General features: G+C 41.6%; 1 protein-coding gene across 2 annotated transcripts; it reads right to left on the bottom strand.

The window, feature by feature from the left end:
* Positions 1 to 1169: 1169 nt before the first annotated feature.
* On the bottom strand, positions 1170 to 17187 carry B4GALT7 (beta-1,4-galactosyltransferase 7). Of its 2 annotated transcripts, none has more exons than XM_069764212.1 (6): positions 16648 to 17187; positions 13516 to 13854; positions 8236 to 8461; positions 4354 to 4437; positions 1513 to 1617; positions 1170 to 1375 (listed from the first exon to the last, which is right to left on the bottom strand). In XM_069764212.1, exons 1-6 carry the CDS (start codon positions 16695 to 16697, stop codon positions 1220 to 1222), a joined length of 960 nt encoding a protein of 319 aa, XP_069620313.1. In that variant the 5' UTR covers positions 16698 to 17187; the 3' UTR covers positions 1170 to 1219. The 2 variants fall into 2 exon arrangements, with proteins under 2 accessions (XP_069620313.1, XP_069620314.1); XM_069764213.1 differs by having other exon boundaries at positions 17044 to 17157.
* Positions 17188 to 17464: the final 277 nt, after the last annotated feature.

Below are 17464 nucleotides of genomic sequence, written 5' to 3'. Positions count from 1 at the left end.
TATATTAAACACTAGATCTGATGACCATTGCCATTACCTTGGTACCCGATTCTTCACAATAATTTTACTACACACTTCAAAACTAAAATTATTGCTATATGTAGTAGAAAGTAGTATCAAAGTCTCATGTTAAAGTCCCCTAAAAGCACTAGAAAATATGTAAAAAGTAGTTAAAAATTAAGTTACTACTTTAAATCACCCACCATATTTAATATCGTCATCTCCATAAAAGTCCAATTAAAATTTGCAATCACTTAGCCCAAATTGTAAACGTTATTAAAAACAACTCTGGTCCCCCCCCCCCCCCAGAAAAAGGAGGCCCTTAGCAGACGGAGAGGAGGGCACGGGAGATGTCTGCAAAAATGGTGACAAACCAATTTTTTTTTTTTTAAACTCAAAGTAAAAAAAAAACAAACAAAAAAAAGTTTGGAACGTTGCACAGTGAATGCCATGAAAAAAAAAAAAAAATAAATAAATCTAATAGTGGAATTCACAGTAACCCATCTCTGAATTTTTCTTGGTTTTACAGCGAGTTGTTTTGTCAAATTATTGGTTTCATTCAAAACCACAATTCATCTGGCAAAAACATGCCCTCATGTGCCAATACAAACAGAAAATTGGAAAAAAAACAAACAAACAACTACTCCAACAATTAAGGTGATAAAGATTAATAAATCACACTCATTATTGCATATATGCGACTACAATTTAATTATCGGACATACTATATTACTCAGGAGTGCCAGCTTGTGTGCAATATATTTAGTGAATTTCCTTAGATGAGGGAGTATATTGTTGCACCGTACATCTCCATTTGATAAATTGTGATGAGCCTCTCATACAACAGTTTAAGGTTCCTTTTGGTGTTTGGCTCCATTTTTGTCTTCACTCTTAACAGGTCACTCTAGTTTCCAAAAATAATGAAACGTACCAAGTTATTATTCCTGCACTGCCGATCTGTGTGCACATATGGTGGAAGCACATGAGCGGCAAGTAAAGTTGTTTAACTGTCATTAAAATCCCTCTAAAAGCTACATGCTGGTACACAACCCTTGCTTCTTTTTGGAGAATAATTTTCTATAATCTACACTAAACATCAACCCCGTCAGTAGTGTTTCCCACAAGATCTCTCGGCGCCATAATACATTATTCCACCAAATAACATGAAATCAGATTAGTCATAATTTTATTACAATATATAAAAAGTCGCCTTAAAAGTTCAACTAAAAGCACACCACGGAGTCTCATTCAAGTCACATTCCAGCAGGATGTTCAGCACCGTACATGGGGCGCCACCAATAGCCACTTCAGAACGAGACTCGACGCGATACTGGACATTGTGTAATCCTCCCTCGTGATCTACTTTGAACTGCTCCTAGAATGCATAAAGAAAAAAAATAAGACCGTAAATACATAAAAATAAAGCTGCGCATACACATTTGTAAGCTGCACATGTCCATAACTGTTCGATTTGAATTCTACTCAATGGGAACCAAAAAGCAAACTGGATACCTGCTTCTGAGCTGCGATCCTTTTCTGATCACGCTTCCTCCACGCGGGGTCATGAATATGGCGGAAGGTTTGGGATCCGGTGCGGATTCCCGTGGGTCGAAAGAGCTAAATTAAACAAGTCACAAAATTAATAAGAAAGGCAAAAAACAAAACAAACATTAATAAGAGAAATATAAAATACATATCACAACAACTAATAAGAAAGTAAATTTGTGGTTCATTACGCCAAGGAAGTCGGCGAATACCAAGAAATGCAATTAATTGTTATTCATCACCAAGTGTCAGAGTTCAAGAAAACAGTAATCTGCCGAATACATGTTATAATTTGCTCTCCGTATAAAACAGGCCTAGCATTATAGGGAATAGACACATTGTTATGATGGCGACACACTGTGTTAATTGTTGGGATGTCATGCAATCCAAGGAAAATAAAAACCTTGAATTTATTGCTTAATTACACATTACAGAATCCTAATCCTATATAAAAATATCGACATGCTGAAAGGTTAATGTGCTACAGAGAAGGTTTGGTGCGTCCTTAAAACACACAATAACTAGCAACTCCCTAACAAAACGGTAATTCTGAATGTGCATGAGAGGCAGCAATCTGATAATAACCAGAAGATTTCATATAAAGAGGAACATATACTTATTAATGAACGGTATACTTTAACCTGGTGCTTAAAATGGTTTCATTTCTATACATTAGTCAGTGTATTATACGGCCAGGCTGCCCCACTTTACATCAAGGCTCAGGATACAAACAGAACCAAACTAGAACAGAGCCAGAAAGAGCCCGTGTACAAATCTTGGGGCTGTTCAAAATCTCACACAACCCCGTTTAGCCTACAAATAAAGTGACTATTACGGTAACAGGATGTAATATACTTTTTTATTTTATTAAATAATATTGTAATACAAGTACAAGCAATCCAAAATATAGCACATCGTTATATGCATTGTAAAACCTATTATCTAAAGCATATATTAGCCGCAAGTAGAAGAAACATTTGTGTATGCTTCTTTTTAGTGTGAGCGCCATTACATCTGGGAATATATATGGTGATAATATACTGTAACGGAATAACTAAAGCTTAAAACCTTAATCCTACAACACCCCTGCTGCCTAGATAACCTCTCCATGAGATACCTAACCTTTCATAATGTATATACGTTGCCATTTTAACAAGCAATATGTTACAGTAACTCTACAACATGAATTAACGTTCCATTTCAAATACAATTCCGTCACATTGAAAGAATAAGGAATGAAGAGTTCCAGAAATGACAAATCTTGGAGACTTTTGTCGGACTACCTCTACTCTGATTAGACTGTTTTTTTCACATGGTATTTCGAGTGAATTAGTGGAATCCAGGACTGTAAGGTCAGACATGAACTACCCATCCAGAACATGGTTAACAGTTTCACAGCCGGAAAAAGTCTGTCGTAAAATTGTTCTAACCCCTTTCCAACATGGGGTGTAATAGTACGCCGATGTCGGATCCCTCCTGTTTGGTGCAGGCTGCGGCGCTGAACCCGCACCTCTCCGGGCACATGTCAGCTGATATATACAGCTGACATGTGCCCGCAATAGCCACAGCTGGAATCACGATCCACCCACGGCTGTTAACCCAGTAAACACCGCTATCAATCTCTGACAGCAGCATTTAACTCGCACTTCCGGCAAGCGTGCCGGAAGTCTCGCCCATCTGTGAATTTGTCACATGACACCCATGGGTTGGCATGACAACCAGGTCTCCAGCAGACCTCAATGGTTGTCATAGCCAGATTGCTGAGTGCCGCCGGTGGTCGGCACTCATTGCAAGCGAGCAATTCTGCTACACACAGGCGATCTGATCATCGCCTGTATGTAGTAGAGATGACCAAACTACTGCAGCTTCTAGTCTTCCATGGACACTAATGAAGCATGCAAAAAGTAAAAAATAAAATAAAATAAAAAAAAAAAAGTTTAAAAATATGAAAAATAAATAAATAAAAAAAATATATAAAAAGTTCAAATTACCCCCTTTAGCATTATTCAAAAACAAACAAAAAAAAAAAAAAAAAAAAACATACATACAAATTTGGCATTGCCGCATTCAGCATCACCCGATCTATCAGTATAAAAAAAAAAAAAAGAATTAACCCGATCGTTAAACGGCGTAATGAGAAAAAAGTCAAAACTCCAGAATTACGTTGTTTGGTCGTCGCAACACTGCATTAAAATGCAAAAACGGGAGATCAAAAGATCGTATCTGCACCAAAGTGGCAAGGACAGGGTCCTCTCCCCTCTGTACCAGTCTGTCACTGTAAACCTGTTTACTGTAAACGATAGCTATAACCCTTTCTCATGTACAGCACCATGGAATTAATGGTGCTATATAAATAAATAATAATAATAATAATAAATAATTAAAAACTGCAGCTCGGCAAGCAAAAAAATAAGCCCTTACCCAACCCGAGATCACAAAAAAATGGAGACGATACGGGTATCAGAAAATGGAGCAATTGTTTTTTGTTTGTTTTTTAAACATTTTGATTTTTTTTTTCACTACTTAAAAATAGAACCTAGACATGTTTGGTGTCTATGAACTCATAATGACCTGGAGAATCATGATGGCAGGTCACTTTTAGCATTTAGTGAACACGGATAAAAAACATACAAACAAACAACTGTGGGATAGCACTTTTCTTGCAGTTTCTCCGCACTTGGAATTTTTTCCTGTTTTCCAGTACACAATATATTAAAACCAATGGTGTCGTTCAAAAGTATAACTCGTCCCGCAAAAAACAAGCGCAAAATACTTCCCATTTACATAAGTTCATAAATATTCTGCTACCTGCAACCCAGCTCCTTTGAGTCTTCGGTAAAACTCATCATCTTCACGACCCCATCCCCAAAATCGATTTGACATTCCATTACACTGTAGGAGATAGAAAAAACAATGTCAAAAACTGAACCAGTTCACAGGATTTTATCTGAGTGGTGCCATAATACACAAATCCCATGTATATAGATCTGTCATTATAGTTAAGCATAAATGGTGACTGGTTAAACAGTAATAAATTCTCTCTAACGTCATGTTTATATGGGACGGAATTACATGAAATTTCTCACCTGAAATGTCCAGACAGCAAAACAGCTGCACATTTCATTATTATTTATTATTATTATTATTATTATAGTGCCATTTATTCCATGGAGCTTTACATGTGAGGAGGGTTATACATAAAAACAAGCACAATAATCTTAAACAATACAAGTCACGACTGGTACAGGAGGAGAGAGGACCCTGCCCACGAGGGCTCACAATCTATAAGGGATGGGTGAGGATACAGGTTTGGTCGATCAGTGGTTACTGCAGGTTGTAGGCCTTCAGGTTCTTTTTGAATTTTTCAATGGTAGGCGAGAGTCTGATGTGCTGTGGTAGAGAGTTCCAGAGTAGGGGTGATGCGCGAGAGAAATCTTGTATGCGAATGTGGAAAGAGGAGAGTAGAGAAGGAGATCTTGTGAGGATCGGAGGTTGCGTGCAGGTAAGTACTGGGAGACAAGGTCACAGATGTATGGAGGAGACAGGTTGTGGATGGCTTTGTATGTCATGGTTAGGGTTTTGTACTGGAGTCTCTGGGCAGTGGGGAGCCAGTGAAGGGATTGACAAGAGTAGAGAGGCCGGGGATTAACGGGGGGACAGGTGGATCAGTCGGGCAGCAGAATTTAGAATAGATTGGAAGGGTGCGAGAGTTTTCGAGGGGTGGCCACAGAGCAGGAGGTTGCAAAAGTCAAGGCGGGAGATGATGAGGGCATGGACTTTTTGGTTTTTGCAGATTCTTGGTTTAGGAATGTACGGATCCGTGAAATATTTTTGAGTTGAAGGCGGCAGGAAGTGGAAAGGGCTTGGATATGTGGTTTGAAGGAGAGATCAGTTTCAAGGATTACCCCGAGGCAGCGAGCATGTGAGACTGGGCAGCCGTTTACTGTAATGGATAGGTCCGTTGAGGGGGTCGCGTGAGATGGGGAAAGATGATGAATTCTATTTTGTCCATGATAAGTTTTAGTAAACTAGCGGAGAAGGAGGATGAAATAGCAGACAGACATTGAGTGATTCTGGTTAGTAGGGTGGTGATATCTGGTCCAGAGATGTAGATCTGTGTGTCATCAGCATAGAGATGATACTGAAAGCCATGAGATTCTATGAGTTGTCCCAGGCCAAAAGTGTAAATGGAGAAGAGGAAGAGTAGTGGCCCTAGGACTGAACCTTACAGGACTCCGACAGATAGGGGGCGAGGTGAGGAGGTGGTGTGTGAGTGGGAGACGCTGAATGTCTGGTCTGTTAGGTATGACGAGATCCAGGATAGGGCCAAGTCTGTGATGCCAAGAGATGAGAGGGTCTGCAGTAATAGGGAATGGTCCACTGTGTCAAAGGCAGAGGACAGAGTAGTGTTGCTTGCTCTTGGCAGTTAATAGGTCATTGGTGACTTTAGTTAGGGCAGTTTCATTACCAGCATACTGCAGGATGTCAATTTATGCTGAGGATATCCCTCTCTAGAGTGCAAAGGTGAATTCGACAGCAAATACGCAGAAATATACAAAGTGACATCTTCACAATTATGAGTGTATAATATTGATGAAAATTTGCTGCAGAAACGCTGCAGCAAATAGGGTTCCCCTATGACCTTTCAACTACGGACCTCTTGCAGCAGAAAATCTGCAGCAGCGTTACAGCACATCACCCAATGCATTTCAAAGGGTTAAACACCCAGCACAAGAGCTGCGGATCTGAGATCTGAAACACTGCTCAATCTCCACAAGTCTTCAGAACACAAAGCTGTGGAGGAATACCTGCTGTGTATCAAACAGCTGGAAACATACTCTTAATATTCTCATTATTAAAGCTCTAGTTAGATTGCACATTTCTAGACAATAAAAGGTCATGAGAATAAGGAGCACCTCTTGCTGCATTTGCGTACCAGCATAGTAACAGAGTTACCTTTTGAGACTTTGTGCTTTATCCAATATTCCTACCTGAAAACTAGTAACTGACTTTTCCACATGAAGACAACAAGGTATCATTAAGAACTGTCATATTATGTGACACATTACTTTATAGGTCTGAAGACTACAATGAAAACATGTTAAAGAGCGCAGTAAAGATGAATAGGAGAACATGATGTAACTGATAATTATTTGACATCCTAAGTAGCTGCAGAGGGAAGCGTCCTGGCATGTACTACTGCCCCTGTGCTGATCTATTATACATTTTCCTGCCTCATCAAGCTCTTTAGTTCAATAGCATCACTTCATCACACTGCTCATAAAAACCAGAGGCATTATTACACAGGAAAGTGATAGCTGGTTCCAGCTTCAAATTGCATAGTATAGTTCCGTTTATGCTTAGACAATTCAAAAAGGTGAAGTTTCGGTCAGACTACATGACCTTTCTGAAACATCAGATTTCAGGAGCTGAACAGGATGCAAAAAGAGAAGCTCAGCAAGTTTGCGGTATGGCTGATCGGTGAGAGGTCGATGTTTGAGAAAAGTCTTGCAATCTAACCAAAACCTCACATATGTGTATTACCGACCAATAAACAGATCTGCGCGTGTGGAAGCGGCGGGATTGTAAGTGAGCACCTTGTATTGGGACTAGAGTGCCACACTTCCAGTTCTGCATCTCAACGGTAGAGACTAAAGATCACCATAAAGCCAGCAGACAAACAATGGTGGAGTAGATTGTTTGCATCTCTCCCGAGAAGTAGGATCCTTATCCCCATCAACTTTATCTGCCGGAGAGAGGTTTGGTAGGCCCCTAAACCAGATATTGGCGGGTTTGCTGAAACTAGTCTAATGTAGATGGGGCCTTTATATACACACACACAGAGAGAGGCTATATAGACAAAGTATGGAAAGAAAGCGAGCTATACAGAGGATAGGAGATATTAACCTCATTATACTGTAAAGTATTGCCACCGTTTATCGTGCATCACACTGGGGCCCATTTAAGGAACCTTTCACAGAGGCCATTATTCATTGAATATGGGTTCACAAATTGCTGACCATCTAATGAACAAGTGAAGAGCTTATGCATGATCAGGTTAGATTACTTACGCAAGCATAAAAATCCTCATATACAGACTACTTGGGGACAAATTGGTCAAATTATCATTTTGTATTGACCAATGTGAATGGGCCTTAAATCAAGTGCCAATATCAAGTATAAATGGAGTCTGACGTGGTCAATCTAAGTGCCACAAACTCCTAAAAGAACTTTTATCTTTATAGGTTGTAAAGTGAAGGAGTAGTAAGAGAATATATGCCATAGTAGCACATGCATGGTGAATCGGTTTTCTTTTTTATAATCATTATTACTAGTGATGAGCGAGTGTACTCAGTGCTCGGGTTTTCCCGCGCACGCTCAGGTGACTACCGAGTATTTGTTAGTGTTCGGAGATTAAGTTTTCATCGCCTCAGCTGAATGATTTACAGCTATTAGCCAGGCTGAGCACATGTGGGGGTTGCCTGGTTGCTAGGGAATCCCCATATGTAATCAAGCTGTCTAGTAGCTGTAAATCATTCAGCTGCCGCGATGAAAACTTAATCTCCGAACACTAACAAATACTCGGACGTCACCCGAGCGTGCTCAGGAAAATCCCGAGCAACGAGTACACACTAATTATTACACATTTGATCTTATAGTTCTACGCCAAGGTGAACAGTTAAGACTCACCAGTTCATAATGCTGTTTGGTAAGTAGTAAAATTCCCCCAACGTAGGTTTTGTAATGATACAAAGGATGAAGCTCTGGAGATGCCACGTGAAAGGGACCCTTTTCTGGGAATCCATAGTCCAGATTTGGGTTAAGAGGTAGCAGATCAACATCATGCATAGCAATGTAATCCGTATCATTCCCACTCTCCAAGAATCCCACATTTATCAACGAAGCCCTGTTAAACCTGATAAAGAACATAAAATGGGTCAGTCTACTACATGCAAGCAGTGAAAAAAAAGTCAGCCAATATGAACAATTGTTTGCATAATATTCTTACACAAGTAATTTGCCTTATTTCTAACTTAAGAGCATGGCCAACTCCAGCCATAAAAATCCAGGCAATTCTTGATGCATCTCATTATTGTGCAGGTATTAAACTAAGGGTACCGTCACACTATAACATTTCGATCGCTACGACGGTACGATTCGTGACGATATCGCTGTGTCTGACACGCAGCAGCGATCAGGGATCCTGCTGAGAATCGTACGTCGTAGCAGATCGTTTAGAACTTTCTTTCATCGCTGGATCTCCCGCTGTCATCGCTAGATCGGTGTGTGTGACACCGATCTAGCGATCTAGCGATGCGATCCAGCGATGCGTTCGCTTGTAACCAGGGTAAACATCGGGTAACTAAGCGCAGGACCGCGCTTAGTTACCCGATGTTTACCCTGGTTACAAGCGTTAAACTAAAAAAAAACAAACAGCACATACTTACATTCTGGTGTCCGTCAGGTCCCTTGCAGTCTGCTTCCCGCACTGTGACTGCCGGCCGTAAAGTGAAAGCAGAGCACAGCGGCTGTGCTTTCACTTTCACTTTACGGCCGGCAGTCACTGAGTGCGGGAACCAGACTGCAAGGGACCTGACGGACACCAGAATGTAAGTATGTGCTGTTTGTTTTTTTTTAGTTTAACGCTTGTAACCAGGGTAAACATCGGGTAACTAAGCGCGGTCCTGCGCTTAGTTACCCGATGTTTACCCTGGTTACCCAAGGACCTCGGCATCGTTGGTCGCTGGAGAGCTGTCTGTGTGACAGCTCCCCTGCGACCACACTACGATTTACCTACGATCACGGCCAGGTCATATCGCTGGTCGTGATCGTAGGTAAATCGTATAGTGTGACGGTACCCTAAGAGAACCACCTCTTGGAAACTTGAGATTTTCATTGAATTACTTTTATCTATAATCTAATCAAAACCACCAAATATTAACCATATGAATAATTTTCTAGAAACGTCACTACTGTAATTTATATAGCAACAAAATGTATTTTCTGCTGCCTTTACACATGACCAGCTCAAGCACTTTAAAAGGGATTGTCAGGGACATTACAAATATCCACAGGATAAGTTATCAAGATAAGATCTTAAGTAGGAGATAAACTGAAGAACACAGCAGTGGTCACGACATAATATAGAAGATTGACATGTTCCATCCAGCAACAAATGTCACCGCCATCAGCCGATTAGTGGGTGTGCTGGATGTTTGAGCCCACAGATTTCATATTGGTGACCTATCGTATGGATACTTCATCCATACATCCCTCATTATTTTAACCACCTATATAAAAGATTTGTGCCGGACCACCTCAGGAGTCCCCAACGGAAGTTGAAAGGTCAGCCACAGACATGAGCAATCAATGCAATCATGTCCTCCCGTGCTGCACAGCTTGCCATATAGGTGCAGGCTGCAGTCAAAGAAACCGCTTTGACTCATGAGGTGAGACTCATAGCGCCTTAACTAGCAGTATATTTTACATTCAAAGGGACATAGTGGATTTTAGTGATAAATAACAGAAGAAAAATACAGTACCTAATTACTTTTTATACATGTTACAGCATAGTGGATGGGATTTCAAGAAATCCCATCTCCACTGCGTGCAGAATTATTAGGCAAGTTGTTTTTTTGGATCACATGATACTTTTTATACATGTTGTTCTACTCCAAGCTGTTCAGACTTGAGAATCAACCACCAATTAAGTAAATCAGGTGATGTGCATCTCTGTAATGAGGAGGAGTGTGGTCTACTGACATCAACACCCTATATAAGGTGTGCTTAATTATTAGGCAACTTCCCTTCATTTTGCAAAATGGGTCAGAAGAGAGATTTGACGGGTTCTGAAAAGTCCAAAATTGTGAGATGTCTTGCAGAAGGATGCAGCAGTGTTGAAATTGCCAAACTTTTGAAGCGTGATCACCGAACAATCTAGTGTTTCATGGCAAATAGCCAACAGGGTCGAAAGAAGCGTGTTTTGCAAAAAAGGCGCAAAATGGCTGCCCATGAACTGAGGAAAATCAAGCGTGAAGCTGCCAAGATGCCATTTACCACCAGTTTTGCCATATTTCAGAGCTGCAACATTACTGGAGTAACAAAAACCACAAGGTGTGCGATACTCAGGGACATGGCCAAGGTAAGGAAGCCTGAAAAACGACCACCTTTGAACAAGAAACATAAAATAAAACGTCAAGACTGGGCCAAGAAATATCTTAAGACTGACTTTTCAAAGGTTTTATGGACTGATGAAATGAGAGTGACTCTTGATGGGCCAGATGGATGGGCCACAGGCTGGATCAGTAAAGGGCAGGGAGCTCCACTCCGACTCAGACGCCAGCAAGGTGGAGGTGGGGTACTGGTACGGGCTGGTATCATCAAAGATGAACTTGTGGGACCTTTTCGGGTTGAGGATGGAGTGAAGCTCAACTCCCAGACCTACTGCCAGTTTCTGGAAGACAACTTCTTCAAGCAGTGGTACAGGAAAAAAGTCGGTATCGTTCATGAAAAACATGATTTTCATGCAGGACAATGCTCCATCACATGCCTCCAACTACTCCACAGCGTGGCTGGCCAGTAAAGGTCTCAAAGAAGAAAAAATAATGACATGGCCCCCTTGTTCACCTGATCTGAACCCCATAGAGAACCTGTGGTCCCTCATAAAATGTGAAATCTACAGGGAGGGAAAACAGTCCACCTCTCGGAACAGTGTCTGGAGGCTGTGGTGGCTGCTGCACGCAATGCTGATCGTAAACAGATCAAGCAACTGACAATCTATGGATGGAAGGCTGTTGAGTGTCATCATAAAAAAGGTGGCTATATTGGTCACTAATTTTGGGGGGGGGGTTTGTTTTTGCATGTCAGAAATGTTTATTTCTAAATTTTGTGCAGTTATATTGGTTTACCTGGTGAAAATTAACAAGTGAGATGGGATTATATTTGGTTTTTATTAAGTTGCCTAATAATTCTGCATAGTAATAGTTACCTGCACAAACAGATATCCTCCTAAGATAGCCAAATCTAAAAAAACCCACTCCAACTTCCAAAAATATTAAGCTTTGATATTTCTGAGCCTTTTGGGTAGATTGAGAACATAGTTGTTAATCAATAATAAAAAATAATCTAAAATACAACTTGCCTAATAATTCTGCATGCAGTGTATGCGTTAAGACGCCAGCAGCAGCCCTGCGTAAATGGACATGTGGCGCGTCTTTCCAGACCGTAGCATGTCTATTTATGTTGCGGAGACGCTCCGTAACATACATTTCCCATTCACTATCATTAGATGCGGTAAAACCGCATCATCTTTATAGTCACATGCGTAGTAAGTGCGGAAACGCAGCTTACTACGCATGTGAACTAATTTAAATAATGTCTTACCTTGTTTCAGCCGGAAGTTCGTGTCCACTGCAGTTCTTGCAATGAGATCAGCTGACCAAGAGAACTGCCATGTACGTGACCACCGGGGTTATCTCCAGTCACTCGCAAAGTTCTCACTGTCAGCTGATCGTGAGAACTGCAGTGCAGGTGACCGCAGGAGATCGAGTTATCTCCTGTGGTCATCTACTAGCTCCGCTCTGTCTGGATGGCAGGCTGGATGGTGGCATAATGCCACTGTTCAGCCAAAGGCATCCAGATGTAGCAGAGCTGAACTCGTCGTGGGACACTCGGTAATTGGACTACGTCGGACAGTGAGTATTTGTGTTGGTTTATTTTTTATTTCTTGCAGGAGATCGAGGGAGTCGGGGATTAGGCGATTAAGTAAGTATGGTAAATTAAGATTATTAAAAGGACTTTATTCTGGGAATGTGTTTATTGACCATATAACTAGAATTAGTAATGGATAGATGTCTTATAGACGCCTCTCCATTGCTAACCCTTGTGCTTGATGTCATCGGACAATACAAAGGTGACATTAACCCCACTTGCCACTGCTACAAGGCAAGTGGGAAGAGCTGGGTAAAGTGCCACAAAGGGCTGCTATTTTTAGGCTGGTGAGGGCCAAAACCCATGGGCCTCGCCAGCCTGAGAATACCAGGCTTCAGCTGTCTGCTTTTTCCTTGGCTGGTTAAAGATAGGGAGACCCCACGCTGCTTATTTTGGAGGGGATCCCACTATTTTGGCTAACCATCCAAGGTAAGCAGACTGCTGCAGCCTGGTATTATCAGGCTGGTAAGGTTCATGGATATTGGATCCTTACCAGCCTGAAATACCAGTCCCAGTAGTCTGCTTTACTCTAGCTGGTTAACAAATATAGGGGTACCCCACACCATTTTTATTATTATTAATTTATTAAAAAGGAGGGGACCTCTCTCTGTGCTTTCCTCCACTTTCTGTGTCATGCACTTCAGACTGTGTCACAAGATTCACCGTTATGTAAATTAGTACACATGCGTAGTAAGCTGTGTTCTCGCACTTAATACGCATGTGACTAGGAAGATAATGCGGTTTCACCGCATCTAATGAAAGTGAATGGGTAATTTACGCAGCAGAGACAGCGCGTCTCCACTACAGTCTGGTAAGACGTGCCACGTATCCATCTCGGCGGGTAAGCCGCGGGCAACGGTGCACACATAGTGTGCATGGGATTTCTTGAAATCTCAGCCACTATGATGTAACAGCTCGACACTGCAGGTTGGACATTGCAGGTTGGACATTGCGGATGCATGCAGAATCCAACCTGCAGTGTTTACTGACCGTGGGAACATATCCCAATATATTGGGAAACAGAATGACTTTTTTTTCCTTCCCAGAAGCCAACTTTAAATTAGCTTTATTTCAAGTGACAAAAAATGCATGGAATCAAAAAAGGCATTAAAAATGCAGGTGACCTGCCAGTGACCTCAGATGCAGATTTTACCTGCGTCAAATCCTGAGCCATTCCTGACAGTGGGAACATACCCTTAAAGTTTAGTAAACACAGCAATAATATATGGGTCAGCTCAGCCTATGTTTAAACATACAAACCTGTAATGATCCACCTGGTTTATGATAAATATGTGGTGCCGGACCTTCTTATCAGACAGATAATGGTGCATATGGGGGACAAAACTTAAAAGTTCTTCAAAACGTTCCCGAAAGGGAACAAGCAAAGCAAGACGGTGTGGACCCCATGAAGGATCCTCATTCACAGTTCTAGGAAGTGAGGGGCAGGATTGCTTGGGAGGCGCACCTTCTTGCTTCCTTACATCACCTGTACAGCTAAGTTGCAGCCAGAGCATGGAAAGAAAACCAAGCAGAGAGCAGGCGAGGAATAGCTTGAAGATACTGCATTTTCTAGGCAAAATCCCAAAAAATAGACCAGACCTAAAATAGAAAAAAAAAACAAGTTTATAAATATCTCCATGGGCAAGATTATCTGCAATGTTAGGTTGCACATGCCGCAACTGGATTATAGTATGGGAACCGGATTTGGTTCAAATAGCAAAAAAGCCATGTACTACTGAGCACACTAAAATACTGTAGAAGAATTAAAGGGAATTCTAATAAAAACAATATGATAAAGTGCTGAGGATGGATTGTCATGGGGCAGAAGATCAGAAACATACAGCTTGACCATCAGAATATGTGTAGCAATGGAAGTCACTGTGTGCGGAGGACTCGAACTTTGTGGAATTGCACCTCCTACACAGTCTGAGAAAGAATATGCATGGCTTTTTTCTAAAAAAAAATAAAAATAAATCCAGCATAAAATTAACCATATATTATACAGTTGAGCTTTGTGTCTCACCAGGTTATATTTTGCCATTAGAAAATAAATAGTGATGACCGGTTCAATTTACTATAGGAAAAAGCTAGAAATCAAGTAGTCCCATGATGACTGGTACAGTAAAATAAGGGGATTTTAAAGCACAATGTCAAAACAAAAAAAACCTCAATAAAAAAAAAAAATAATAATTAAAAAATAAAAATATCACATAATACATAAAGCACTACAAATATTAGCTGGTGTCTACCTCATGCAGCCTTTGTCTCCCATTGCCTCATTATGGCTGGACCAGTAATTTGTGTTTCCCCTCCACCTCATTGTAGATTGTAAGCCCTGATGGGCAGGGTCATCATTATCTTTGCTTTAATTATTGTATTAACCTAAACTTTGTTACTTATTACTTGTGTGTAAACTGTTGATTATAAAGTGCTGTGGAATGTGTTGGCCCTATTTAAATAAAGATTATTATGTATAATTAATATACATCTTAAACACTAAGACAATGCAAAAACTGGATGCATGATTCAATTAAAGCAAATGATTTCAATGGTCTAAAAAAACAGTACCCATGTGGATCACAAAAACATACACCGCATTGAAGACAAACAGAAGTGTGAGAAAAATCCTTTCAATGGAGCACGCCAGTAAGTTTGTTATAGTGATGAGCGAGTGTACTCGTTGCTCTAATTTTCCGAGCATGCTTGGGCGTTCTCCGAGTATTTTGGGCGTGCTCGTAGATTATGTTTGTGCCCCGCAGCTGCATGATTTGCGGCTGCTAGACAGCCTGTACACATGCAGGGACTGCCTGATTGTTAGGGAATCCCCACATGTATTCAAGCTGTCTAGCAGCTGCAAATCGAGCAGCTGCGGAGACACAAACATAATACTTGGAGAACAACTGAGCATACTCGGAAAACTAGAGTAAAGAGCACACTCGCTCATCACTATTATTTTATTGTCCTCTAAATACCAATCAGTATTGTTTGCATTAAAATACTTACCGGTTACCGACTTTTGCCATTTCCACAGCTACTATGGTCCACATCTGCATCATTTAACTGCAGTTGTGATCTGTCGGCCAACACAGTCTCCTGTGTTGACCTGACCAGAGGTCACTTTCTCAATTTAAATCTACAATAAAAGGGAATCTGCCAACAGGGTTTTGCCTGTAATTTGAGAACAGCATGAGATAGGGGCTGTTTAAATACAAAGAGTTTTATCAGCAGGAGATTATCACTGCCCAGACTGGTGCCCCTCTGATTAGCAGCTTACTGACAAAAGACAATGTGCACAGATAGCTGTGCTGTGGATGGGGGCAGGGCAGCTTTCTTAGCTATGCTACATCTAAAAACACTGATGTCACAACTGCTGCACCCAATAAACTTAGTGATACATTGTTGGAATCAGGGTCTCTTTTCCTACATCATGCTGCACTCAGATGAGATAGCAAAACCCTGCTGATAGATTCCCTTTAAGGCTATGCTTATGGATATTTTCAGTCTGAGTGGAAAAAAAAACAGACAGTACCAAGAACAAGGGTATTCAGTGGAGCTGTGCAGATGAGTGATGATTCTCATGAACTGCATCTGAGTGTGAGAAAAAAAATTCCCGGCATGCACTACTTTCTTCCGTATGTTGGATGAGACTCACCCATTTAAATCTATGGGTCCACAAAAAAAAAAATATGGATGCCATAGAGAGCACCTTTTTTTCTTTACAGATACATTGCAATTCTTTAACATAATGGTCTGGTAAATTATTAAACCGCTCGTGCTGCTGTATAAAGCAGATTGCACACAGATGACAAGCGAGAAAAAGAGAATCCTCGGAGGTTTCGGACAAATTTTTTTTTTTTTTTATATACACTCGTGTGAATCTGGCCTGAGAAAAGAACTAATAGACTGTTGTGAGAGCCAGAAAGAAAGATGCAGCAGACTGACATGAGCAACAGTGGAAATGGCAGAAGGGCGACCGGTCAGTATTAGAATACCCACATTACTGATAGATAAATGGACAATACAAAGTGTTCCTCTAACAACATTTCAGAGGATTATGTGGTTAAAAGGGCAAGGAATAATAGTAAAAACATTCCCCGTTCTGCCGGTGATCACTGTTACCGGGAGTGATGACATTACAGATATTCCACATCAAATGACGGACATGCAAACATTACCACAGAGGCCAGCGATCGCCTTAGAATTAGAACAATCCTTTCGGATGGATTGGCAGCACGCGTTCAATGGGAAAAAAATGGAATTAATCAGAATGTGGAATGAATGAGCCATAAGCCACCGGCGCTGTCCTCAGCGGTGACCGCCCGCGTGTCCAGCCATGGTGTACGCTGCCGGACCCCTGCATTGGGAAAGAACGAGCGGTTATGGCGGTCTCACCTACTGTCCTCCCGCAGATACAAGGCTGGCTTTCTCCGGGTCAAGTACATCTCTGCGTGTATGCGGCTCAGTAGCACAGTAAATTCACATATTCATAACCGTCTATGGCCACAAATAAAAGCATCCTACAGCCTGACCTGGGGGCACTGCCTGACCTGGGGCCTCAGCACTGGAGGTCGTGCCCCCATTGTAGGAGAGTCTATACTGCTCCCATATAACCCCCAGCAATGGCCACGTAGCTATCCACAGGGGGAAGCTGCATCTACAACTCGCTAAAGTACGTCTGCCAAAGAGTTCCACAATATGGCGCTCACTAGCCGGCCTGTCTGTGAGGAGGCGGCCCCGCACACTAAGCCCCCCGAGCACAGTCCATAGCCCCCGGCGAAGCTTCACTACCCGTTACACGCTGGCTCGTAGCACTCTGGTCCGTCCCTCTATTTCCGCCCACGCAACGTTGGCAGGTGTTAAAGGTTCCGGCACAAAACGTTCCTATGTAGAAAGGGTCTTTTCTGGACAGTCAGGACTGCTGTTGACGGAAACAGGAAGTAGGGTGGGAACAATGAGCTGGGTGTAATGTGTGTGACGTGTTCTTGTGCTGGCACAAGTATGCATCTGTGAGGAGAGAGGAAGCAATCCCATATTCCTAAAGTTTACACATGGTGGTGCTGGGACCAGACTGGGCCTGAATTCAGTACACAGGTCCATGCAGCCTTGCACTTGGGTAGTAAGACCTCATTCAGACATCCATTTTTCTGACAGATCTATTATTTTGATAGCATTGAGATTTTAGTTTCTCTATTTTTCCTTGTTCGTGGAG

This window comes from Ranitomeya imitator, chromosome 4 (genome assembly GCF_032444005.1).
Source record: "Ranitomeya imitator isolate aRanImi1 chromosome 4, aRanImi1.pri, whole genome shotgun sequence".
In the NCBI taxonomy this organism is placed as follows: Eukaryota; Metazoa; Chordata; class Amphibia; order Anura; family Dendrobatidae; genus Ranitomeya; species Ranitomeya imitator.
The sequence above is the reverse complement of the archived record's forward strand: the minus strand, read 5'-3'. Positions and strand labels throughout refer to the sequence as shown.